We start from the raw sequence: 26,097 nt of genomic DNA, 5'->3' as shown, positions 1-26,097 counted from the left end.
GCAGGAGTGGCGTGGGAGTTAACTCGTTTCTGAGCATCTCTGTTTGACCTTGCATTACTCCCTTTAGGTTAAAACAATACTCTCTAAATATAGCAATAAAAACACACAGTAGGCCACCATGTAGCAAACAATTTCCCAGCAAACAACAAAAGGCAATTGCAAGAAAATCCACCCTTAAACAACTAACTTCAGGTCACGTCCTGTAGGTTAAACATGTGAAAGAAAGGACAAACGGCGGTCCATGAAAACAGCGCGCCTGACAGATACAGTTCAAACATTTCAGGTGCGTTTAATTCATTGCCCCCTTTGATACTGCTTAAATGTGTGCTTGTCAAAAAATGATTGGTTGGCTGTCGGGAACTTCTTCTTATGCTGTTTTTTGGTTGGCTTGTGATTGTGTTAGAGGTCGTAGTTGATTTTTTGTGCAAGGGAGAAAAGGAGTAGCCTGGTGTGGGGGGTTGAGAGTGAAGAAGAAAAGGCAAAGAAGTGCAGACTGTTTTAAGTGCAATCAGAAAAGGTTATAGGGGTAATCATTATAGTAGCGATCCACTAAGAACAGTGAAAGATTGACTAGTTTTATCACAGCTGGCATTCCAGTTTTTCACTTCTGTGTGGCTGGCGTGAGAAACAGGAGCGACGAGAGCCACAACAGATTATTAAGTGCGGGGCAATCCCGAAATTAAATTGGGTTTTTGAACATTAAGAAAATACATCATTGTCCAGCCGTGGAGCATTGGCACGCATGACATGCATAAATCATATGACTGTATTTTTAGGCTGAGTGGCATTACACAATCTATATCTCTTTATTTTCTACTAAGTGTGCCAAGTGAAAACCATGAGATGTCACAAGCACTTTTATTAAAACACACTGATTGAAATACACCACAAAAACATAGTTTCCTTACCCTGTTTCAAAATATACGCTCTTCCTGCATGTTGCTAAAGTCTTTCCAGAAAGTGCTAAGGCTAATAAACATGTCCATCTCCAGGCGTCTGTTTACTTGTCTCTTTTCTCATTGCCCACACCTAGACGTGATTCCATAAAAGCCAAATTCCCAGTGAAGCTGTTCTTATTTATATTTATCTTTTTTTAAAGCTCTGGGTACAATTAAACAGTTACTGAACTAAGATGACATTGTCACTGTTCAGTTCAGTCTGAATTCAGTCATTTCAGCAGTGTAGGGGCAGCACGGTGGTTAGCACTGTTGCTGCACAGCAAGAAGGTCCTGAGTTCAATTCCACCATCAGGCTGGGGTCTTTCTGTGTGGAGTTTGCATGTTCTCCCTGTGAATGAATATGCTGCTGCAACCTGCAGACAGAGGTGTGCCTGTGGTACAAAAGCAACACCTCGTGGGGCTAAAAATGTTGCTAAATGTAGTTTGGAGCAATGACGAAGATACATAAGTGAGCTAGGCCTGGTTTAGTCGCTGACTCTGGGGGTGGGGCTTTGTGTGTAGAGAGTGAGAGCAGATTATGGGTTATGGAATGCAACACCAGATTTGTTTAAATATATAAACAAAAACAAAACCCTTAAAAAGGCTAAACTGGAACTAGATTCATTCCTTCACTGTGCAGCTGCAGAAGTAGGAGATGAACAAGATGAAGAAAAAAATCCTAAAGAGGTGAGAAGAGAGTTATAAAAATGGGGGAACCGTTACAGTAGTTCCTAGCTTGTGCTAACAAGGAGGGCTGTTATTTAAACATGGAAACAGGATGTGGACACAGTGATGGATGGATGGAAGTGAAATGAGTGAAAAAGACATTAGTCATACAGGTATTCAGAGGAGCCTGCTCTCCTCCAAACTCATCATTCCTGGATAAGGGAATGTGTTCGTTCATCTGTATGGCTTTCTCATTAGGGGCCCGAGAGTTCACTCTTTCTCCTTTTCCTACCCTATACATCTATTCTTTTCTTTCCTGGTAATGTGGTTACATATCGCTGGATCTTTTGGTCTGCTTTTGTTATTTTCTTCTGATATATATCTCTCTGAACACACATAAAATCCATTTTTTCTTTACTTAGTGTGTCTGAAATATTTTCCCATCTTTCTTTTTCTTGCACACATTTACCTCTTTTGATTGGTGGTATTACTGCCACACAATCCTAATTCTCCTTTGTATTTATTTATTTATTTCTATCTTTTTTCTTCCTCTAAGATTGTAATCTTATTCCCCTTACCTCTAAACTACTCCACTACCAATCTTTTTTCTTGTCCGTAACCCCCTCCCTTCATTTTCATTTCCCCTGACATCACTCTTTTCCTTTCTGCCACTCCACTTTGCTCACTCTTTTCCTCTTTCAGCACACTCATTCACGCCGTCCTCTTCGTTCACTGCAGACTCTTTTCTTTTTCTCCCTCTCCTGGCTTTTTCACATTTGCGTGCGCACACGCATACACATACGCACACTTCCTCAATTTCGTCCCCAGGGTATCACAGGAACAGGACCTCTATCCAAACCTCTCAACTTTCGACAGTTAACCTCTTCTACATCTTCCTCCTCTACCTCTAAATTTTCTTCCTTCCCACTCTCTCTCTCCCCAGTGATGGGAACACACGAACAGCAGCCTCTTTTCCTCCTCCTCCTCCCCTGCTCCCAGGTCTTTGACCACAGAAAAGTCTTTTTAAATCTGTCTCTTGGGGGTGAAACTAAAGCAAGTAAAAACAAAAATCTTTCCTTCTTTTTCACGAGACGAAGTTCAGGTTGTCTATGTACTTCTGCACATGAGGCTCCTATTAAGTAAATGGTAAATACGCAGCTGAAAGTAGGTTTACAAAAATATAATATAAAAAAAAACCAAAACATAACCTTCAACAGGAAGAAAAGCATGTGAATTTAAATAAATATAATGCATATTTGTCTTGAATTACGACACCAACGAATGCTAACTGGGGTCAGGAGTGACTAACCATCCAGTCCAAGTCCAGTCACTCGAATAATACTGGAGGTGTGGGTTAGAGATGTGTTGATTTACAAAAAACACAATTTTATTTCACATTGACAAGAAACATCTGCTAAATTGAACCACGGCTCATAAAAAAGAGGTCCTGGAAGACTCCGACAAGAAACATTTGCTTTGCATAAAGTAACTTTAATGGGTGGTAGATATTTATCACTTCACAGTTAGACAAACTGTCTATGAATGCAGAATTTAGTAATGAGTCATCTGCGATGTGCACAAAGAATTCATCTTAAATGAACGCACACTTTTAATGAGATAGAAAAGCAGCTATTTTCCAATTAAAGAAACTTCACTACACACCTGATGTTTACACAGACTGATGTAAACACAAAGTGTAAAAGATTCCTGCACACTGACACCATCCTAATGAAAAAATACTGAACAGGAAGCATCATAATTTGGGAATGCATTGTTGCCTATGGGTCAGAAAAGCTGAAAAAAATCAGCTTTATCAAGGTATTTTATAGCATTAGGTCACTGTGGTTGTCTGCCAGCTGAAGCCCAGTGTAGTTGAGTAAAGCAGTTGGATAGTAAGCCTAAATATTGATGTAAATTGGAAACAGACAGACTTTACTTTTCATCAGTCAGCAACACTGTAGACAGGCCAGGCAGAGCGGTGACTAGAAAGATGCTCGATGTGGACGAGGCTGTGTGTATGTTGAAAAGTGGCCCAGAATAGGGACCCGAATAACAGCGGAGTTCAACACAAATTGGAAAAGCACTAAAAACATAAAATACTGCGTAAGAAGCACAGATGGAGGCTGCATTTTTTTTAACACCTAGTTTTACTTTAGCGCTTTATTTGTTATAACTTTGCTCTTCTTTGCCGCTGGCTGATGGACATAAGCAAGCGCAGCACACAGACTGGTTGTTTGTGACACTGCCCCCTGGTGACAGTAAACATATAGATTATAGTCTGCAAAGTTATCTGTAGGCTGTCTGTAGGACCACCACTTAACCTGAACTTGGGGTCACAGGCTCATTTGTCATTTAGATAAAGACTGGACCACAGTTTACATCCAATCACTGTGAAGACCAGGTCATACTCACAGATCCCATTTACAAACTTTTTCTTAACATTGTATATAGTCAATTACAGTAATTATGAATTTCAGAGTGCCTGAGCATTACTGTCTTATCTTTTTGGGTAGTTGGCATCTTTGAGAAAATTGCAGGGCTTTAAAATGGGCTTCTCTTGCCCACAACTGACTTCCCACAATAATTTAAAGCTCCTTGAAGATAGTTTGTTTGTGCCCACATATGCATAAACAAATGCTCACCCCCTCTCTGTCTGCCCTATGGTTATACAGTACGGAGTATGTAGACAGACTGAATATGCACGTTGGGTATTCTGCAGCTTAACTACAGGAAAATATAGCCCACGTCAGACGCATGCTATTCCTGCAGGGACAGAAGCTTCCTGCTCAGAGCTGCACGATCTCTGCATGGACTGATGGAGAAAGTCTGAAGGCCAAATAAAGAAAAAATTAGTTCATACTGTACATTCTGTTCTTTCAGCAGTTACTCCCAAAACAACGGCAAATGCGAAGCTCAAGTTCCAACCTGGATGATGAATTAGTCTGTATTTGGAGCAAACACATACTTTCATGCACATTAGCTTCATCACTTTAAGCTCTTACTTCTCAAGATAAAATCAGTAAATTTATTCTGGATTTATTTTATGTAAGTTTACACTATCAACAGAATTCCTGGGCAGGTTTGGCTGTTTAGACGGACTATAGCAGTATAATCATCAGTTCTTTAGTAAATCCTAAACTACCCTCACCAAACGATGACCTTATATTCAGACAATATGGGGAATATTAGTTACTGTACTGTAGTTACTGTAAACAAATACTTAGAGTAGTACCTTAATATGCTACAAGCATTTATTTTTTTTAGCAGAAGCTATGTCACGAATAAACTCTCTTTCACCAACTACACCCAATTATCCAATAGCATATGTACTGTGGCACTATACTGACTCATTTGAATCCAGTGCAGTTCAGTTTTATTTAGACAGCGCCAAATCACAACAACGGTTGCCTCTAGGACCTTTATATTGTCAGGTAGACCCTACAATAATAAATACAGAGAAAAACCCAACAATCACATGACCCCCTATGAGCAAGCAGTTTGGCGACAGTGGGAAGGAAAAACTCCCTTTCAACAGGAAGAAACCTCTAGCAGAATCAGGCTCAGGGAGGGGCGGGGCCATCTGCCGTGACCGGTTGGGGTGAGAGAAGGAAGACATGATAAAAGACACGCTGTGAGTTATTAATTCTACAGTATCTTACTCTAATACTCCAAATCTCCACTGTCCAAGCTGGGCATATAGAGAGGTGGAGGTTCTCATGTATAATACATATTATGACACCATCATATTGCCGAGCCACCATCTACCTATGGGCTAAAATTACACATTTTAAAAGTACAAACTTAGAAATGCATCATATGACTTTAATTTTATGACAATGACGTGCAAGTTTGCTCGACAAAACATGTATTATGCATGACATTATGACATCATCACACTGCCTTGTGACTACATTTAAATTTATATACTAGAGCAAGATCTGAGCATTGCAAGGATCCCAAAAAATGGCCTCAGTCGATATAATAGTCTTGTATGTTTGTCTTGTAGTTCTTCTCTGGCTAGTTAGCCCTGATGTAACCGGCCGTGCCCCACAGAAGGTCGAGTAAACTCACCTGGTTTGGCCCCATGTCCATTATTCTATATTCGCTCTAAAATTGGACACTTATTAGCAAAATTAATGCAAATGCAATTAGTTGTTACACTCAAGTACAAACAGACTGTTTTTCTGGCTCTGGGTGCCAAATACCACGAATACACGTCTGTGTTTTCTCACGCTAACATTTTGTGATATGACACAGTGACAAATTAACTCGCAGTTCTAATGTGTTTTGTCTGGTTCTCTATTTTGCATTTGCAGAAATTCGGTGATGATTGCCAGTGCTGTGCTGTTTATTCAAATCAAACTCACGAATGCATTTCACATAAGAATTTAAAAATTACAAATTTTCTTAGCATGGTAAAAATACTATCTATAGCGTAACTAGCATGGCAAAATAAGAGCTGCAAAATATCATCAGAAGTAGAGGAGCAGCATTCAAACATGACTTTTTTTAAAGCGCTAATTTGGTCATTTTTTGTTGTGTTGTATATTTTGGCAGAATGCGGTCGCTGGGGCTGAACCTTTATGTTTTTGATTGAGAGTTCTGGTCTTTTATTGCCCCTAACGTTCCAATGGTCTTTGAGTCAGATGGGTTTGCAGAGTCCAACACAACGTTGTTGTTGGCAGGCAAGCGAGACTGGGGCGAGAGGGGAGAGCCGAGGAATGCTTTTCATGGAGAGCTCTTGACAGCGGGACACAGCGCTGATGTACCGATCAAGGTAGAGGTGTGTGAGCATGTGTGTGCATCTGTAAAATATTGTGTGTCTCAAAAGTTTGGAACGCTGCAACACAAACGAATCCTCAGGAGCTCATTGTTATTACCAGGTATGTTTGAAAAGTAACATTTACGTCTTTAGTTCTGCCCTGTACTGTAGTAAAACTTAAGATTTTAAAAACCAAACTCTATGTGTACTTTCCTGCAGTACGCTTCAGTGACAATTTGTCTGTTCTCAGGCTTAAATTACACCAATACTCACAAGTGTGCTATTTATGCCTTTGGAGAAACCTTGCTGTTATTGTTTATAAGCCATATTCCATTATCACATCCATAGTTTCTAAACTGATTATAAACCAACAGGACTTCTTTTTGCGTAAGGCCACATTTAGCCTTTCAGGCAGCTTATTGGACAGAATTAACTCACAAAAAACTGAAATCTCACTTATCCTCTTCCTTCTTTTTCACTGACACAAACGCACAAACATAAAATAAGTTGATCTTATGTTAATTGAGGCAGAAACTGCAGAGCACAAAGTGTACAATCATTTGTGTATTTCAGGAGCTTTCTCACACAGACGGACACACAGACACTTTCTTCTTGTTCTGACCCATTCACTTCCACTCCATCAGCAGGTCAGCTGCTGCTTGTTACCCCATCCTGACAGTTAACTGTGTGCCTGAGGCTGGCACAACACTGCGGGCTGCACGACACACATACAGTCACACACTTTACGTAAACCAAAAGCATACACTTGTCTCTCTCTCGCTCTCTCACGCACACACACACAAAAGAAAAACACACAGCGGACAGAAAAACTTTGAGGAATCTGCTGAGTGGTTTGTTCAGCAACTTGATCCCCTCCGCGACTCACACCATCAGTTCCCGAGCGCACACACACACACGCACAATCAAAAGTTGTGAACTTTGGATTATTGCCTTTTCATTTTGCTTTTATAATAGATTTTACAGTTAAATTATACCGTCAGACCTTTCAGAGAGACATGATTTATTTTCTCCTACATGTTCGCACTTTCTTTCTCTTTTTACAGTCTCTGATCTGTCCTTCTCTTTGTGCTCTTTCACTATAGCCTTTCTAATAGCTAGTTATTTTGTTCCGGCTTTCCTCTCTTCTCTCGACTGCACCTGTCTGCCTTTCCCTGGAGGAAAGCTCCTCCATAATCAAAAGTAAGAATCAAGGCTATCACTTAGAAGAAACTTACCAAACAAGTTGCTCAATTACAAAAACAAGGGAAAACTTGAGGTTAAAGATTTGCCCTAACCTTTGTGAAGAAATAAACCCTCAAAACTATACCCAACAATCCCGCTGAACATGAAAACTCTTCACGGTTACCACATAATTATGGACTTCCTTCCAGAAACAACGATCAATATGATCAATGTTCAAATTTCAGATAAATGATCTGAAACCACTTGTGCAAGGTGTGAAATCTACCACCGACCGCTTCTTTTCGGGTTCATGCTCCGTTAAGAGGAAAACATTTGCTGGAGAAAAAGATATGACTCATTTATAATGACACACCCCACCCAGGAGAGAGGTATGAAAGCTATTATTTTACTTTACTTAGGTTTAGAGTTTAATAGTAATACATTTTCACTTTGTTTTACATTATGCAGCTGTGAGAAAATGAATGCTGATCAGGTTATTAAAAAGGTTGTCACTCTTCAGACGGCTCACTGGTGCAGCTGCGTGTAATCTAAGGCTCCTAGTTTCTGAACCTTACGCATATGTAATTCAGAAATGAACATATGTCTTCATTTGTAACTATACAGCATTGTATGAGTAACACATTATTGCCTAACTTCAGGCCAAAATCTTGAAAAACATATTAAAATTCCACAGTTTAGCGTTTTTACATGGACCTTACTGACCTAAAGGTAAATGCAGTAAGTATATTAGGTATGCCCTGCAAGATATTTTCAACTGCTCCCTTATTTTTCAAGGGATCGCCACAGCGGATGGATCGGCATGTTTGATTTGGCACAAATTTGACAAAGTATGACCTTCCAACCCTCCCGTTTATCCAGGCTTGGTACTGTGAGTAAACTAGCTTGTGACGCCCTGCGTCTCCTCCCGGTCTTCAATACGTGATTTCTCACATGTAAAGCAACCAGGTCTGTGTTTCTGACAACATTAATATATACAAAAAGTTACATTCATAAGAAATGTTTAAGCAACCATTGAAATTCTGGTCTGTTGAAATATAAACAGTGGAGTAGTTTGAACTCATAGAGAAAAGACAGAAGATACTTGAACATGGAAAAAATGGTATAAGAGGCCTTTGGAGGAAACATGACTGTAAAGTTCTGCAAACCAACAAGAACCTGAGAGCACTTTAAACCTTGAGCATTCTTTTAAAGCTTATAAAGGGCTTTATGAAAACCACATCATGCACAGTATGCACTTGTGAGAGTGGGTGTGCAGGAATACTGTGGGCTAACTACATAACTGCAGACTCAGGGAAGTGAAGAAAAGTACAGTAAGTTAGAAGAAAAAAACAGAAAAGCACTGTGTGAAAGCCAGCGGAGAGGCACCACTCACGCAGAGTTAAGGGATGAAGCCAAGGAAGGATGAACAGAAAGCAAATAATCCACATAAACAGCTACCTGCTAACATTTGAGGATTTACAACTAAGCTGCAGACTGGACGTGCAACTGACATTTTAATGACTACCTGGGGTAAAACTGTGAGAGAATATACTTTAGCCTCTGTAACCCTGTATTTTCTTCGCAACCTGTGAGTTAAAAAGGAAAAAAGAAAAGGTAAAGATTGACAGTGCTGGAGAAATCTTGCAGTCCTGACTTGTTGGAAGGTGATCGTGTAGTTGCTCATGAATGCACAAAACTATGCCCCTCTGTCACTTCTGTCTTTGAATTGCTGGAGATAAAAAGAAGACAGGAAGTACATTAAGATACCGTGTCTATCTCCTGTGACGACAGGGTCTCCAAAACATCCACGTAGCCTGATAAGGTTTGTTTACACAGTTTATGCATGTCATATCTAAACACTAAACAATAGATGCTAGGCCTCAACGAAGGTTAAAGGCCACAAACTTCTAGTTTAGTGTGTGTATTTTTATGCCTTCAAAGTTCAATATCTCCTAATCAGAAGGTTGTCAGCTCAATAACAGCCTGCTCCAGTATTCCAGTGAGTAAGAAATACTGTCTGCTTGAATACTTTAACTACTCAAATAGAGTAAAAAGTATTACCACCATTCCTGGCTGGCCAGTGCATGGTGCAAAGTAAAACACAGAGATGTGCTGAGCCTGAATATGATGGCACACTCAGCTCACTTTCATCCTGATTCAAAACAAACATTTATTTGGTTTTAATAAATGTAACATTGACTTAAAAAGAAAACAACTGTTCAAAAGTTTCAGATCATTTCACTCCAACCTTCAGTACTGAACTCAAACAAACATTCATTAGGCTGCAAAGCCTTTTCCCCAACAGAACAGGAGAGCAGGTGGTCTGATTGTATGCAAGGAATCCAAGGCTGGGGTCAATTTACTTATTTAGTCACAGTCAGGTTACAGTCACTGTGAACATAACTTTGCAACGACCCAGGCACCAACAAAAGGAACACTATTTACACGTACAGTACGTGGCAAAAAACATTCATTTATAGTCTACAAATCTCTGTAAAATAGCCACTGTAAATATATACATCTGTATCTTGTGTGTCTTTTTGTGTTACGCCTTACAGATAAGCCAAGACATAGTTGACGTAAGATAAGAAATAGTTAACACGCTTGATTAGGTGCACATTTGGGTGAATGTGTGTAAAGCAAAGCGATGTCCTCGACCTGGCATTTATCAACATTCTGGAGGCAGACACTGTTACTCATTAACAGCGAGTGATAACGAATGCATACACACACACACACACACACACACACACACACACACACACACACACACACACACACACACACACACACACACACACACGCGGTACCACCTGTGTTAAGCACCTGATTTCAGTGGTAGAAAGCAGACTATTTACTCTAAGGGAGCCATCCATATTGACATAACTATAAAAACAAGAGACGAGGGATAAGCGAGGGCGCAAGAAAGAGAGCAATAGTCATAAAAATAGCTTATAGCTCCCCACGTTGTGAAAGGATGAAGATTTAGACAATTCAGTGATTTCAGAGCGATTTGTCATAAAACATAAAAAGAGAATTTGGGTATTTCATCATTTCCATTACACAATATTGTTGGTCATCATCGCTAATGTAAGAAGATAAAACTCTACCATGCCAAGAAAAAACAAAAAATCCAAGAGCAACGATTCCCGCCACCTTTTTCCAGACTCAAGTTCATTTAAAGGTGAACTGAAGAAATGACCTGTAGTCAATGCAATACAAAGGCTTATGCATTGAAGACTCTGTGAAGGCAACGTCAGTGCTGAATGGTTTAGCGACATATGCTGCCATCCTGGCAACATGATTTTCAGGGAAAGTCTTGGTTATTTCGGCAAGACCGTGCCGTATCTGCACATAGCATAACATCAATGGCTTCATAATAAAACAGGCTGAGCGGTGAACTGACCAGACTGCAGTCCAGACCTGTCAGCAGTTAAATGACTCTCACTCAGGCAGTGTTTTGTCCAAAAGTGAGAAGCCTACTTTGTTAAGGTGACAGAGTGGAGTTAGAAGTAAAGCTCATCAAATTAATACTTACTTGGTTATCACTTAAATAAACATGTCTTTTCTTTCTATTTGGATTTGTTTTGTACTCGTCAGTTTGAGCATCACACTTTGAAGATCAGCGATCCAGCACTCATCTTTTTCCCTCCTTCATCATCCTGCATTTCCTCCTCTCCCTCACATCTTTCCACCTCCTCCTCCACCTGTGTGTTTTCTGGTTCATTGGGTGGGGAGTTAAACATTCCAAGCATGCACATAACACACACACACACACACACACACACACACACACACACACACACACACACACACACACACGCATGCATGCATGCACACACAAATTCATGCCCCCCTCCCACATTCCACACCAATCCTCAGCCATGACTAAACTCCATTTGTTCAGCTCTGGTCACTGTCTTAGTCCACTGCTTGTGTTTGAGAGAGGGGATAAGGTGCTTGTGTGAGATTGCATGTGCTTAAGCCATAGTTCTTTTTGCTAATCTCTTCTTGTCAACTGACATCTAAATGTCCCCCAAAACCATAAAAAAAAAAAATTACCCCAAATAAGTTAAAGCCTTTGTAAGCGGCTTGTTGCTGCAACATTCTTGCCTGTGCTGGATTATGGTGATATTCTATATATGAATGCTTCTGCTCAATGTCTTCGAATGGTTGATTCTGTGTATCGTGCTTCTCTGAGGTTCATCACTAACCGTAAATCTCAGACTCACCACTGTGAGTTATACTCTCAGGTAGGACGGCCTGCTTTGGTAAGTCGGAGGAACTCTCATTTATACAGTTTTATATATAAGGCGATACTTGGGTTGCTGCCTTCTTATCTATGTTCCCTGCTTGTAATGAAACATGCTGGTCGGTATTCTCTTCGTCCGCATGGCTACTTGTTGCTTTCTGTTCCATTTTCCCGAACTGAACTTGGTAAAAGAGCTTTTGTCCATTTAGCACCCTCGGCTTGGAACGAACTGCAGAACGAATGGAAAATGACTGAATTCATTTCATTAAGTGCTTTTAAATCTAAACTACGAATCCTTGAGGCCAAGTCCATAACATGCAACTGTTTCAATTAGATTGATTGTCATTTTAACAGATTTTTTATTTTTATTTGAATTTTATTTTATTTTGTTTGTATTCTTTCACTTATTGTTGCATGTGTGTTGTTGCTGCCTGTGTTTGAGTCATTTCTGTAACTGTGAGACATCTGCTGCTGCCTATCTTGGCCAGGTCTCCCTTGAAAAAGAGGTTTTTAATCTCAATGGGATCTTCCTGGTTAAATAAAGGTTAATAAATAAATAAATAAATAAAACACGACTGAAACAAGACTGGTGGTCTCAGTACTACCGTGGTGTATGCATGTTCCACACTTACATCTTTCCAGTTAAAACTTAAAAGCTAACATTATCTTAATCTTGCGAAGCTCAACATAAAGTTGACCAAGTAGCAGTATTTTAATGATGTTTAAATGTAAGTAAATGGATCTCACTCATTCGTGTATTTTCATCTAGCACAGTAAGAAGTAAAAGTAGTCATTATGCTAGTTTAGTCTGAAGCTTTTGTATTCTATAATTTGCAGCTTGCAGGTTTAATCTACAGGTACATAACATTTCTGAAATGTTGCATCATGCTTATAGGTAGCTCGAAGTAGCAGATGAGTGTCTCCAAAGTTATGAGTGTCTCTAGTGAGCTTTTTATCAAGACAGTTTTATCAGGGAAAACCCTCTGACATGTAATGTCTCAATATTAACATTGATTGTTATTCTCTCAATGACAAATTCAAAAACTGTGGTCAAAATGTTGCCATAGGAGGATTCAGTGGCACTGATCAGGTCAATCAAAATAGCATCAAGTACATAAGAAACTCTATAGAAGAACTGACCCGAGCTTCTTAGTAGATAACCTGTTTTAGACAGTAAGGATAATCAAAATGTAAATTGGTACCAGTGATACTGACCTCTTGAATCAAGAGGAACCAGTTGAGTCTGTCAATCATTATATAGTGACGTTTAAAAAAAGACCCTAATATGATAAATAGAGTTGATTATATATAAAAGTAAGAGGATGAAGATGTGTTTTAGAGACAGTCCGATACACACTGTCAGCATACTCCATTACTGACAGGTCTAACATTGCATGTAAAGCAGCATCTGGAAATATCCAAAAGGCAAACACCAAAAGTACGTTTTTCAAAACATAATCAATATGTGGTGTAAAAGAAACCTCAGCTCTCTTTCTTTTACAGACGCAGGATTATGGTCCTTTTATTCCATCTCGCCCAAATTAGAGACTCGATGATCCGAGACATGTTGCAAACAGGCTTACTGTTCTTAACCACAAAAAGCTGTTTATTCAGAAATACATGGCTGCATCGGGACAACAAGCTGAAAAAAAAAATGTAACTTCCTCCCACTGGTCCATTAGCTGACAGTTAAACTGTAATTCCCAGGTTAAATTTTCAGTGTGTAATAGATGCTGTTAAATGTTCAAACCTAAACTGAAGTGCCGCTGTATTCTTATGTGAGCGCTTTCCTTTCCCCCACATTCTCCATTTTCCACTACATCCCACTGCCTTCCCTAAAGCTCCAACAACACAACAGTTAAATCCCAGAAAGCAGCTCATAAGGACCTTTGTTAATTACATATAGAAGAATAGGCCCGTTGTGATCTGGTGTGATAATGGTGCCAGTGCAACAGAGGGATTACCTTTGGATAATAATGCACTGAGCTGACCAGTGTGATGAAGGGCCATGTAGTGGGAAATAATTAACACAGCTAACTGTTCTGCAGACCCTTCAGCAAGAAATCAGCAGGATGTGGTTACTTGGAGCATATTAATGTCCTGAGTTGCCTCAGTGTAACTAATATCTGTTTTCAAACTCTGTTTTTGTAATCTTTTACAGATCTGGTCAATGTTTTGCCTTATTTTGGGAAAAAAAGCAAGAAATGTCAGTTATGCAATTTTCTGCTGATTTTTAAACCACTGACAATAAACAACAGAGGATATGCTCACTACTTTGGCTGCGAGTACTAAAATGGCTGTAACACACAGTGTAAGGATCTTGCGAGCACTTTGGACACCAATTTCACTCCTTTTATTTTCTATGAAACTTATCCCTTCATGCCTAAAATGGCTCGGATGTAACTCTACCCCCACATGCTGCTCACATCCCCCTGCCGTATGGATTCTACAGCAACAGCTGGCACTGGGGATAAAGATAGAGTATTTGTGTCCCCTCTTATGTAGAGGTTTTCATCTGTTTGTTGCGGTGTATTTTTTTTAATTCAATTAGGAAAAAAAGACAGCAGAAAAATGACTTTCTATAGAAATCGTGATTCTTTCAGGAAAAAAAAACAGCACTGTAGCGTTTCCTCCTATTGTAGGCATGGTATTTACTTTCATAATCCTTCCAAATATGAAATCTTTAGTTGTTATAATTTAAAGCTACAGACAAGCTGTCCACCTTAACATCCTGTGCAATTAGTTCCCACTCCCTAGAGTCAAAGGTCATCAGTATGTTTGACAAAATGAAGAGAGTGTGGCCAAATGTCTATTACATGTCAATCACATTTGACACCAAAGGTGTAATGGTGATAATGCTGGTCAGGCTGGTGTTGGGTTCCTGTTGTTTTGTTTATTACACAAATAACACAAACACACACACATAGATACAAGCTCACAGCTGCCCACAGTGGTGCATAACTTCAACTCACGTCAGTATGACAGGCTGAAGGGAAAAAAGTGTCCCAATGATCACTTTTCAATATGCCATTTGTAATGCCACCAGGAATCAACAGCTGAAGTGTGTGTGTGTGTGTGTGTGTGTGTGTGTGTGTGTGTGTGTGTGTGTGTGTGTGTGTGTGTGTGTGTGTGTGTGTGTGCATGGTAGGTGGGGGTTAAAAGGGGTCTGAAAAGATCTGATTTAAAGGCAGACAAGGAGCGAGAAAACAGCAGAGACAAAGAAAGTGAGAAAGGATTTAAAATGCCAGAGAGAGAAAGAAAGTGAGAGTGAAAACAGACACACTGCAGAGAGAGATGTAAAAGGCAGCAAAGTACATACAGTTAAGTCTGTGACACTCAAAAGACTTTCTTGTGAACACTTTCTACTGTTTCACCTTTAAAATAAAACAGTTCATGGTAAAAGGTTTTAAGTGTAAAGGCTAATAATGATCCAAAGTAACCTGGAGCATCATTCCACTGGGATATTGATGGATAAAAATGGGGTGTCAGCAGGAGTGTTTTCTTAAAATACACACTGCTTATGGTGTCTTTCTATTCATCTGCTTAAAAACACTTTCTATCCATTTCCAGTTACTACAAACTGGTATCTAGAAAGTCCATGTGGGTCTACTGGAGACTAAAAACACATTTTATACTTCACACCTGCACAGCAGATTAATGGCATTACATTTATGAGACTGTTTGCTTACAATTATCACTGCTGTCTATGGCTATATAACTAATTTTATTAAATTCAGTGCATAATTTAAACAGATGTTTTATAAATAGTTAATAGGAAACAATAAAGACAATAGATTTCAATCATTGTAAGCAATTTTTGTTGACTTATAATCACTTCACAACTGAGGTCTTTAATTGTTAAAACCTATGTTATAAGTTTGGGATAATTTATATTACCTCATTAAATCTATTAATACATGCTTGATGAAGTTTGGAACACACACTAGAGACAACAATGTAAAAATGCAGTGAAACTAATGCGTGCTGTCCTGTGGAGTTCCACCAGTGTTATTACAGCCTCCTCTGGTGCCAGCATGTGCTTTCTCTGACCCTGCGTTACAGCCACACACATTCACAGTGTGTGTACATAAACTGATGCTCACACTCTCCCTGACCCCTCCCTGATCTGCCAGGTGCCCTCTGACCTGCTGTGCTGTAGCGTTGACCAAACATACCCCAACCCCACTGAGACCACAATACAGCACTGTGGCGCCACACAATAATGCACCATGTAAGGGAGAGACAGAGAAGCCGGGAAAGACAGAGAGCTGAAAAAAAGGGAATTGGGGGAAAATACTGCATATAAATAAAGCGGGAATGAAGAAATAATATTAAAAAGCTTCTGGAATTACAGATGTGTTGCACATGCTGGTCAGAAGAGAAATGTGTATAATATTTAATGTTCACAAAAATTTACTTTGTCTTCATATTATGTCCTTGCAGCATCATACTAGCAACTGTAACTCTCAGCCTTTCATTAATCCTCCTTTTATGTTAGGCTGTGCGATATGACCAAAATCTCATATCCCGATATAAGAATTCTATCGTCCGATAACGATATAAATCACAAAAATGTAACATTTTCTGTAAATTCTGTGAATCTCGGGCAGCTCGACTTGCGAGAAGTGTTTCCAGCTGCGCGTCATGTAGCTGGAGTCGAGTGTTTTAAACGATGCATGAAACAACACATTTTTAGACATAAGTTGTAACGGCCGCCGTTTTCTTTGTGAGTATTTATTACACGGCGTGCTGCGGGGAAAAGGCGGCTCTTTTTTTACTTCTCATCCATAAATAATCTGCATCTTTCACGTGATTCAGTTTATTTTGAAAAGTCTCAACAGGATCTTGAGCTTTATTGTGAAAGGTTTATGTGGAACATAAGCAAGCGGACGCGCGATGCTGTTACCGTCATTGTTGCTAACCACAACGCATAAAAACTAGCTTGTCCGTCCGTAGTGTGGTTATATTAAATATAAGAGAAAGAGAGAACTTTAAGAAACTAATATAGCCACTATAGTGACATCAGAACCATGAAAAAATATTGCCGTAAACAGTTTATTTTGCGACACCACGAAACAAACGATAGCGTAAAATGAAACGACAGATGTTTTTATATCGTCATCCGATATATATCGTTATATCAAACAGCCCTATGTTAGACTACTGCTATTAGGGGTGTGCAATTATTCTAAAGACATTTCCAGTATTTTTAAATGATTACAAATTTAGTCATGAAGTCAGTTCAAAACTGTCTGTTAAATATTTCTGTTTCTTTCTCAGTATTTTTTCCACACTGCCCTTTTCTATCTTATCTTCTCCTGTTGCCTTTCCTTCTCCTGCACCCCCTCCACAAACAGGCATCGCGTCTTAGCAATACTGCGACACAGCGTCAGCCCCTGCAGAGAACGTCCAGACAGCCCCATTAAACCCCACCATTAGCAAACTCAAAGCAAACATTGACTTTATCTAAATGTGGGCTAATAGCCTTCAACATTAGCAGACCCCATAAAACAGTGAGCTGCAGGACTGCTCCACAAGGTCCCAGCTCGTTGCCCGTGAAGAGGTCCACATCAGTGCTAGTTAATCTGTAGGACATGTCATATTGTAGAATAAGTTCTAGGTTTTGAAAACTCACACTTTAGACTAACACGTAAAAGGGACATGCACGAATATTTCAGGTCTCTTCTTTAAAGTGCATTGTTGGTATTTGGAGTTTTTTTGACAGCCACAGCTGCACTAGCCCAAACAGCCAACAACATTTGGCCCTGACGTTAGGATTTAACAAGAGGAACTGAAAGAGTCATTTGGATCCTTTGAAGCTTCCCTTTGTCAGTTAATCAACCAGCACACACACACACACACACACACACACACACACACACACACACACACACACACACACACACACACACACAGTCTGTTTCTTCTCTCAAATAGAGGATAAAAGCCTCAGTTAAATCTTAAATTAAAGTGCATAATCGTTTAAACCATTTACTAAAGGGCTCTTTAGTTTTTCCATAATACACTAACAAAAAACTCTGTAGGTTAAAGGTAAAAAATACTGGTTCCACGCAAGAGAAGAAACATTTTCTAAGGCCTAGCGTGGATTCTGATGAATGTTTCACCCATTTTGGGTAATCTAGTTTTAGCACCTCCTGTGCGAACACTGAGACTGGCAGGTAAACACCCCCAGGTCATATAATGGTTATCAGCATGTCAAATGGCATTTACAATTGTTAGCTGTGACTAAGGACACTTTGAATGCTTAAACTAGTGAGGTGAAAGAGATTCATTTTATGTGAGCCATATCGCATACTAGTCCAGATTTGTATATATCAAACTGTAATATTGTGATACTATTATATAGCAATGCCTTTTATGTTCCCTAGTGCGCACAACAAGACATGCCCGGGCACTGAGGGTGAGCGCCGCGTGTCACCCTCTGGTGACAATTTGGTACCTAAAAATGACTACCTCGACAACCTCCAACGAAGCAATACTTTACCAAATATGCAAGAAAACTGGTGATGTGCAACAAAAACTATACAAGTGACTTCACTGAGCATTATTCCATATGACAGGAAGAGCAAACGGTGAATGAAATTAGTAATATGTTTACATGATGGAAAAGCAGGGCCTTGGTAAGAAGTTCAACTCAAGATACAACCTCTTAGCTACTTTTGTTATGCGAAAACTATTTCACTATAATGCTAAAGCTAGCACGATGCTTTTAGTAGATTCACTCTCTGAATTAGGTAGTCTGTCCTTAATAATCCTAATTCGTGGAAAAGGATGGAAAATACCCTTCATTTACTTACACTGCTGCTACACTGTGATAAAATGTGATGCTATATTGCCCTTGTAATGCGTCTTGTTACAATGAAGCACAAAGCAGTGGTCTGAAAAGCAGCTGTTCCATTAAAGAGGAATCATTCTGCTCTCTTCCATCTAAATCCACTAAATGTCAGAAGGGCAGAAACTTACTGCTACGTTTTATTTTATCTTTAAAGTAGCCATTATTTTTTAAAGTTGTTGTTCCAGAGAGTATCTAATTACTACACCTAGAAATAAAAGCCAATTCTGTAGTTGTATCTTTTGTTTTTACCTCTCTTGGTATACTCGACTGATGGCTGGATAAAACAGACATTTTAAATTGTCGTCTTGGGTACTGGGAACTTGTGGCAGGAATTTTTCACAATTTGATGACAGATTTTTAACCATTAATGACAAACTTTAAATAACTGATGGAAAAATAAAGGGATTGTGAGTTGTAGTTTTCATACCTATCACTTCATCCTGCCCTCCAGCCATCTTTAGCTCTTCTAAAAACTTAAAACCTGTGCTATTTATGTGTTCCACTTACCTCTGATTACTGTCTCATTCTCCACTCTTTACCTAACCACAGTGTTAGTGTTAGCATGCTAATTACATTCCTCAGTAGTGAGTGTGTGGGGCAGAGGGTTGTTAAGGGATTGGGGGCCTGTGTGTGACTGCTTATATGTTAAATTATATTTATGGGTAGAATCTTCTACTTGTATATGTTTCCAGCGTCTGTGCATGTGGCTGTTTACACTCTGCACTTTCTGTCTGTCATTTCCTGCAGTGACGATGAACTGTTCTCTCTCTCTCCCCCTCTGTTTCTCAGTGTGTGTTTGCAGTGTTGCTTCTTTGGCAGCTTTCGTGGAATGAAGATGCATTTTTAATGTGGCTGTGGGCTTTTTTACACTTATTATAACAACAACCCACGGCGATGAACCCTCTCATTGCCGTGTCTGTTTCTCTCTCTTCGTCCAAATAATGGGTGGTCTATACAGCACAATCACATGGAAAACATGAAACTGTTTAGACAGAAGAGTACATCAGGAAACCATGTACAGAAACCCACAAATCATCTCATTTCTGGGTACGTCTTTTTTTTTTCTGAATTTGCTTCCAGAGAGATCTAAGACTGTGAAATGCCATTTCAACATATAAGCTCGTACAAAGAGGAAAACAAAAATCTGGTGGATTAACTTCAATAATCGCACTAATATCATCCTACCAGTCGTGCACCAGTTGTTTGACCATCAAGCTGAAACAGCTGTCTTATATAAATACCAAACGGACAGACTGATAACCATCTGACATACACATGGCATTTTTCATCACATAATTAATCTATCTCCATATTTGTAGATGCATACACAATAACAGCATATACACTAATAAACCACAACTGGATGTGCTCAGTGTCTAACACATTTAGTAGATCGTTCAGCTGCGTCTTCAGAAAGCACCAAAGCTAGCAGTTTAAGTCAGTAGAAAGTCAAAATGCAACATCTGCTCTACAGAATCTGGTTTCTTTGTATAATTGTTTAATGCTGAGGGAAATTGGACTTGAAGGAGGCCATTATTCTCGAAGTCTAAGGAAACTCTTGGAGAGTGTATTTGTAGCGGCAGTGGAAATATTTGGAAGTTGCATTACATCTGCTTCAATGTGCAAATCTGCCATGGTTTAACATTTTGTGAAATATGATTAAAATCACTACCACTCTCATGTCTATAATGTACATATTAAGGTACAGAAGGTAGCTTAACAGCATAAAGATCAGAAACGGAGGTAAAAAGTTTGATTCTGCCAAAAGTGACAAAATCCAAAGAGCAGTTCTGAAGTTCACAAAGGATTCCTGGAAATGTCAAATATTTGATTTGATCTGGAATCTAACTCTGTCCAAAGCTGCAGGCAGCCTCAAATCCACTGGCCTACTACTTTTTGACCCCTGAAACCAAGCTCGGTGCTGTTCAGCTAACAGGCGAGAATGCTAATCTCTCAGCTGCTCAGTCTCATGCTCAGCTACACACACTTATGCACGCAGACCCCAGTTCACACAGTGCAGTTGTGTAAGCCTCTGGAGTGCAGCAACTCTACATCTGTTGCAAGGGGCACCAAAGTTGCCTCTTTATCACTAACTGCCTGTCTCACTATCTCCGTGTCACTTCCTCGTTCCTCGGCACAATCCACAGCAACAGTTATTAGACCCTTATGTTTAATAATTTATTATTATAATAAACATTTTCTCTTTAACAATGTGGTAATTTTAAGGTAATGCTTTTTTACATAATGTCCTAAATTATAAAATAGCTTAAATTTACTTTAACTGCATCTTGTGTAGAAAGGCTAATGGTCTGATAAATGATACCATGAGACCTTGTTTTCAATTTGAAATGTCCTATTGTGAGCTGTGATATTTTTAATTTTCTTGTTTATTGCTGACATAGCTGGCATATTTCTCTGAGATATCTCAGTAGTCACACATTTAAAATGTTTCTTTGTATCATTTCCTAGAGTGCAGTGGAAAAATGTAACAAATAAGCCAGTCAGATTAAGATTCTTTTAGATTCTTGTATTCTTGTAGATGATATCTGCTGCTAACTTGTTGTAATTTGGATTCTATTATGCAAAAAAAGTTGGTGACGGGGAAGATTTGTGAGATTTGCAATCTTTTTAATGCTATAAAGCTCTGTTCGCCTCGTGCTCTCTTGCCCCCTTTCTTACACTCTCTGCTGTAAAGTGTTTTCAGCCACTGTCCATTTCCCCTCCTATTCCTACCTCACTTGTACCCACTGGTTTCTTTTCTCACTAGGTCCCTTCTATCATCCATTCTTACTCCAATCTCCCTAGTCCTGCCCCCCTTCCTTCCGATTTCTTTTCCACGTCTTTCCTCCATTCTCCTTAATCTTGCTCTCTGTCCTTCTCTGCTGCCTGACTAAGCTGACAGGCTGCAGTCAGTGAGTGGGAGGATATGCATTGTACAGCAAACATCCCTAATAGGCTAATCTAATCTCATCTCTTTGCGGTCTATGGCCCTGTGTTTACTTTCGGCCCCGTGTCTGCATGCTGGCTCTGCCTCGCCTCGCTGAATGCAGCTTTGTTCCGACTAAAAACTCATCGTTGGTGTGATCTGAGGAACGGGCGCCAGCTCCACAACTGTCTGCCCATAAAGCCTGCAGGCAAGCAGGGAATTGCTCTCATCTATGTACAGCTTGTTGTTGTTTGTCTCTATTACACTGATTTTCACTGACAAAAAACACATTGTTGAACAAAGTACAAGGAGCTGTTCTGTAACCGATGGTGGTGACAGACCCCCCTATACGGCTGAAGAATTCAGTTTGTGATCTGCACGATTATCTGAAGCTCTGACACTCCAGACATAAGTTATGCGTTAAAGGCTGTACGGTGATTTTTTCATTTACAGCCACGTGACTCTATGAGGTCAGGTGAAAAACTCAAGTACATCCCATGATTCAATAGCTGGTAGAGTTCTCATGCCACAGCATTTCAATTGGATTGATGACAGGACTTTGCAACGCCATGATTCTTTTCTTTTTCAGTATTCTGTTGCAAACTTGCTGATGTGTTTGGGATTGTTGTCCTGTGTTATGACCGTATTGCTGTCTGACAAATGGCCTCCCATTCGATTCTAGTGCAGCTGGTAGAGGTCTGTGAGTCGTTTGGTACTGGGCCACGAGAGTTGAGGCTCTGGTGTGAAATTCATGGTTTTCAGGGTTTCTATCTGTTTTAAGTGTTATTTTTTAAATCGTTTTGATTGTTAACTCTGTTTGCCTTGGTCATTTCCCGTGTGTTATGAATAAATCTTCCGTATTTTGGTACCGGTATTGGTTTTATTTTGTTGTATTTATCCGTGACACCTTAAAGGTCAGTCCGTGAAAATATTGTCGGACATAAACCGGACTGTGGTGCAAAAAAGGTTTGGGACCGCTGTTCTAGAGTGCTTTGTTGTACAGGAGTTCACGCTTAACTCAATGACTGCAAAGCAAATCGAAATCATCACTATTGTGCTTGATTCTTGGTATGAGGTGTTTGCTCTGATATGCTGTGTTCGGATTTTGCCAACATGGTGCTGTGCATTACAACTAGACATCTCCACTTTGGCCTCATTTATTCAAAGGACATTGTTCCAGACGTTTTGTGGTTAGTTCAGATGCAGTTTTGCAAGCCAGAGTCAAGCTGCCATGTTGTTTTTAGTGCAAAGAGGCTTTCTTCTGGCACACCTTCCAAACAAGCCATACTGTATACCTATTCAGTATTTTTCTAATTCCACTGTCATGAACTTTAACATTTAAGAAGCTAACTAAGTAGCTCTTGAGCTTTTTGCAATTCCTTTCAGAATTTTTTGGTCTGTGGTGGATTTGCTGGGATGTCCACTCCCGGAAAGACTACGGCATTGTGCAAATGCTCCAGACCAGCAAATTGCCAGCGCTTTTGCTTTTATAGATATGGTCACACTTGCTTTTAATTAATCAAATGCATTTGATTAGCAACCCCTGGCTGCAATTTACTTTCTTGAGTCCAGTAAGCGATAAGGGTGTAGTTAGTTTTTCACGCAATTCTGTTAAAACTGTATGAATAAAACAACCACTCAAAGAGAAAATTATAGTCAGCAGCAACAGTGACTGAAGTGACAGTGACTACATCTGGAGCTTATGGTGACATGTAGCTATATATACAAAAGAGTATCTGAATCCTGAAACTGAAAACCAAATAACGTTGCAAAATATGAAGATCTGAATATTCCAATAGTCAAAAGGTTTTTTTACTTGATTGGTGTCACAGTAGCACCCTTGGGATAACCAAGAGGTCCCAGGACAGCACAGGAACATCTCAGAAAATGTAACAACCAGACAGTGTTTGGATCTATGGTAATTCAGTGACGTAGAGTTAAATGAAGGAATGCAAATACATTATAGTTTCTGAACAAATATATCAATTCTGAAAAGAAATTAAGAAACCCAAGGAGCAGAGGAAGATACTGACAAAAAGAATACACTGATGTAGCAGTGAATAAGAATGCACACCATGAAAACATCCCCACAACTATTTAACTGCACCAACCTTTATAAGGCTGTTGGATAGTCACACAATCTGACTGCAATACTCTACAGTTGTTGATTTCAGTACTTTTGTTACTCACCCCTGACAGCGGTGGAAATAAGGACCATCTCCAACAACAGACAGACCCGGAAAAGCCCCATTTTTGTATTTTTATGAGGAAGAAAAAAGGTCAGACGATTTGATCTGAAAGGAAATTAAATGACAAAAAAGATATTAAGATTCTTATTAATGTATAACACCTGTGGTGCTACTGAGTTCCTGCCTTAAAGGTGCAGTTTTTTTTTACATTTCTGTATGTAAATGATCACTTAATCAACCACACTTTTCCCTTCTGTCTTCACAGTCTCTGGTCACCTTTATCATTTCAACATTTGATGCTCTCTTATGATCAGATGCTGTCAAAATAGCTGCTTGTGAAAGGAAATGCAGTACCAAATGGTGAAATGAAAACCTTGCCAGGAATTTTAAAAGAAAAAAATGCCCCAGAAATAACCCCAGAATCTCTTCTTTTTGATGCATCATATGTTTAAAACAATTTCTTGATCTAATCAGTGGCAGTGACAACAAAGTAAGGTGTTCATCCACGACCAGACAGGAGAATAAATCTGTCAGAACACTTTCTGGAAGTCAGACTACTTTCCTTGCAGATTTATTCTGTCCACCTGTCCATAAATCTCTCCTTACTCCGTTTTTAATCTTTCTGCCCCATAAATTTCCTCCCAAACCTTATGAGATCTTATTTCAATACTTCACATCTTTATCTTTGATCAGTATCTGTCATCCGCTGGGTCTCAGCTCACTAGGAACTGCTACTCACTTTAAAGTGCAAGATAACTGATTTGGCAGGGACTGAGAATTAAGCTGAGATCTTCAGTGAGGTTAAATTTTATTTGCGTTAAACACCTTACTACAAAACGTTTTCATAAGGTGTTTTACGCATTTACAAGTACATTATTACTATTAGGCAATTTCACGTTATTTCTAACCAAAAACATTAAAAGTATTTAGAAAGGGAGAAAATTCTGTATTTTGTGATAGCTTTCATGAATATGAGTCCAGACTGGGTATCTGTACGTGTATGAAAAATGTGGACGTATTATCATGAAGCCACATCTGCCAATATCTGTCCGTTTTAAAACATTTGCACGATATGAATATGCTTCAAAAATTGGTTTTTACTTTAGTCCCTGGGAATTTGGTTACTGTTGCAGTTCTAACCGGTTACCAATTTCTATAGGATATGTTGTTTTCCAACATGCAAGCTAATAAAACTGAAAGATAGCAAACAAGTTCACTGTGAAACTCACTATGAAGTGCAGAAACATTAACATTAATGTACTTTAGTGACTTTAGAAGACGGACTTACTGTTCTGTTCTCAGCCGTGTTGCGGTATCCTCAGTATGTTACCAGCCGGGGGGGCACCACGCCGTTATTCCGCAAAAAAAGTAATTCACCTTAAGTCCAATGACTGGAAGACTACAATAACTTGATTGTGCAGACACGTGTTTGTGACTGAAATACCAACTTGTATTAAGTCTACTTGGACAAAGTAAAGCGACAATCATGCGACTAAACGCAGAAAACTGAATTCATGAGCACGGTCAAACACATGAGCGCTCAAAATGTGTCTGTAGTATTTCTGAATGACAGCCCGCATGTAAACCGCTCCAATGAGCGGAGTAAGAGAACCGGGAAAAGAGGAAAGAAAACAGAGAGAGAGGAAAAAAATGCATCTACACTCTCCAGTAAACTATCGAGATAACTATGTTTAGAATAAAAACCTTAATATCATATCCTCATCGCCTCCAGCAGCGGTACGCAGTCTGTATTTCAGCCGCAGGCGAGAAAACAAAACTCCAGTCGACGGATTGTCCCAGCACGTAACTTTCAACCAATCAGAGGGCAGGCCAATCAGAAAATAGACCAATCAGAGAGCAGGAGCGTGCAGGACAAATTTGGAGCGGTTTATAGCTGCGAGGAGGGGGACACTTACTCAAATGATTATTATTAATAATTTTTAGTTACAGCAATAATGCACAAAAGAACAGAAACGTTACAACAGGCACTCCAGGAAAGCTGAACGAGTCTTTAAAAAGGAGATTTTTATTACAACTATTATTATTGTTGTTATTGTTATTGCTGTTGCTGCTAATACTACTAATAAAATAATAATAATAACAATCAGATGAATGGTATCTATCAATATAGACTTATACTACTTTGACTAATGTATAATATATGATTTCACTATTCTATTCTATTCTATTCTATTCTATTCTATTCTATTCTATTCTATTCTATTCTATTCTATTCAAGCCCATCTACGATTTCGCGGACCCCAATAGACGTCTCCAGGTATGGAGCTACATTGCCCCCTAGTGGCACTTGTACGTTATTACAGCT

The 26,097-nt window shown here is 39.4% G+C and overlaps 1 protein-coding gene across 2 annotated transcripts in view; it reads right to left on the bottom strand.

Annotated features, from left to right (window-relative positions):
• Positions 1-25,524, bottom strand: part of fgfrl1a (fibroblast growth factor receptor like 1a) — a 66,870-nt gene extending 41,346 nt beyond the window's left edge. For both annotated transcript variants that reach the window (XM_085468626.1, XM_085468637.1), the window contains exons 1-2: positions 25,060-25,524; positions 23,773-23,876 (exon numbers count right to left, since the gene is read on the bottom strand). In XM_085468626.1, coding sequence (XP_085324752.1) covers positions 23,773-23,833 — 61 coding nt within the window. In that variant the 5' untranslated portion in view covers positions 23,834-23,876; positions 25,060-25,524. The remainder of the gene's footprint in view (positions 1-23,772; positions 23,877-25,059) is intronic.
• Positions 25,525-26,097: the final 573 nt, after the last annotated feature.

Source organism: Copadichromis virginalis, linkage group LG2 (assembly GCF_057382275.1).
Source record: "Copadichromis virginalis isolate Kocher_CV1m ecotype Utaka linkage group LG2, C_Virginalis_male_GT1.1, whole genome shotgun sequence".
Classification (NCBI taxonomy): domain Eukaryota; kingdom Metazoa; phylum Chordata; class Actinopteri; order Cichliformes; family Cichlidae; genus Copadichromis; species Copadichromis virginalis.
Note: the sequence above shows the minus strand (reverse complement) of the source record. Positions and strands in the feature narration are given on the sequence as shown.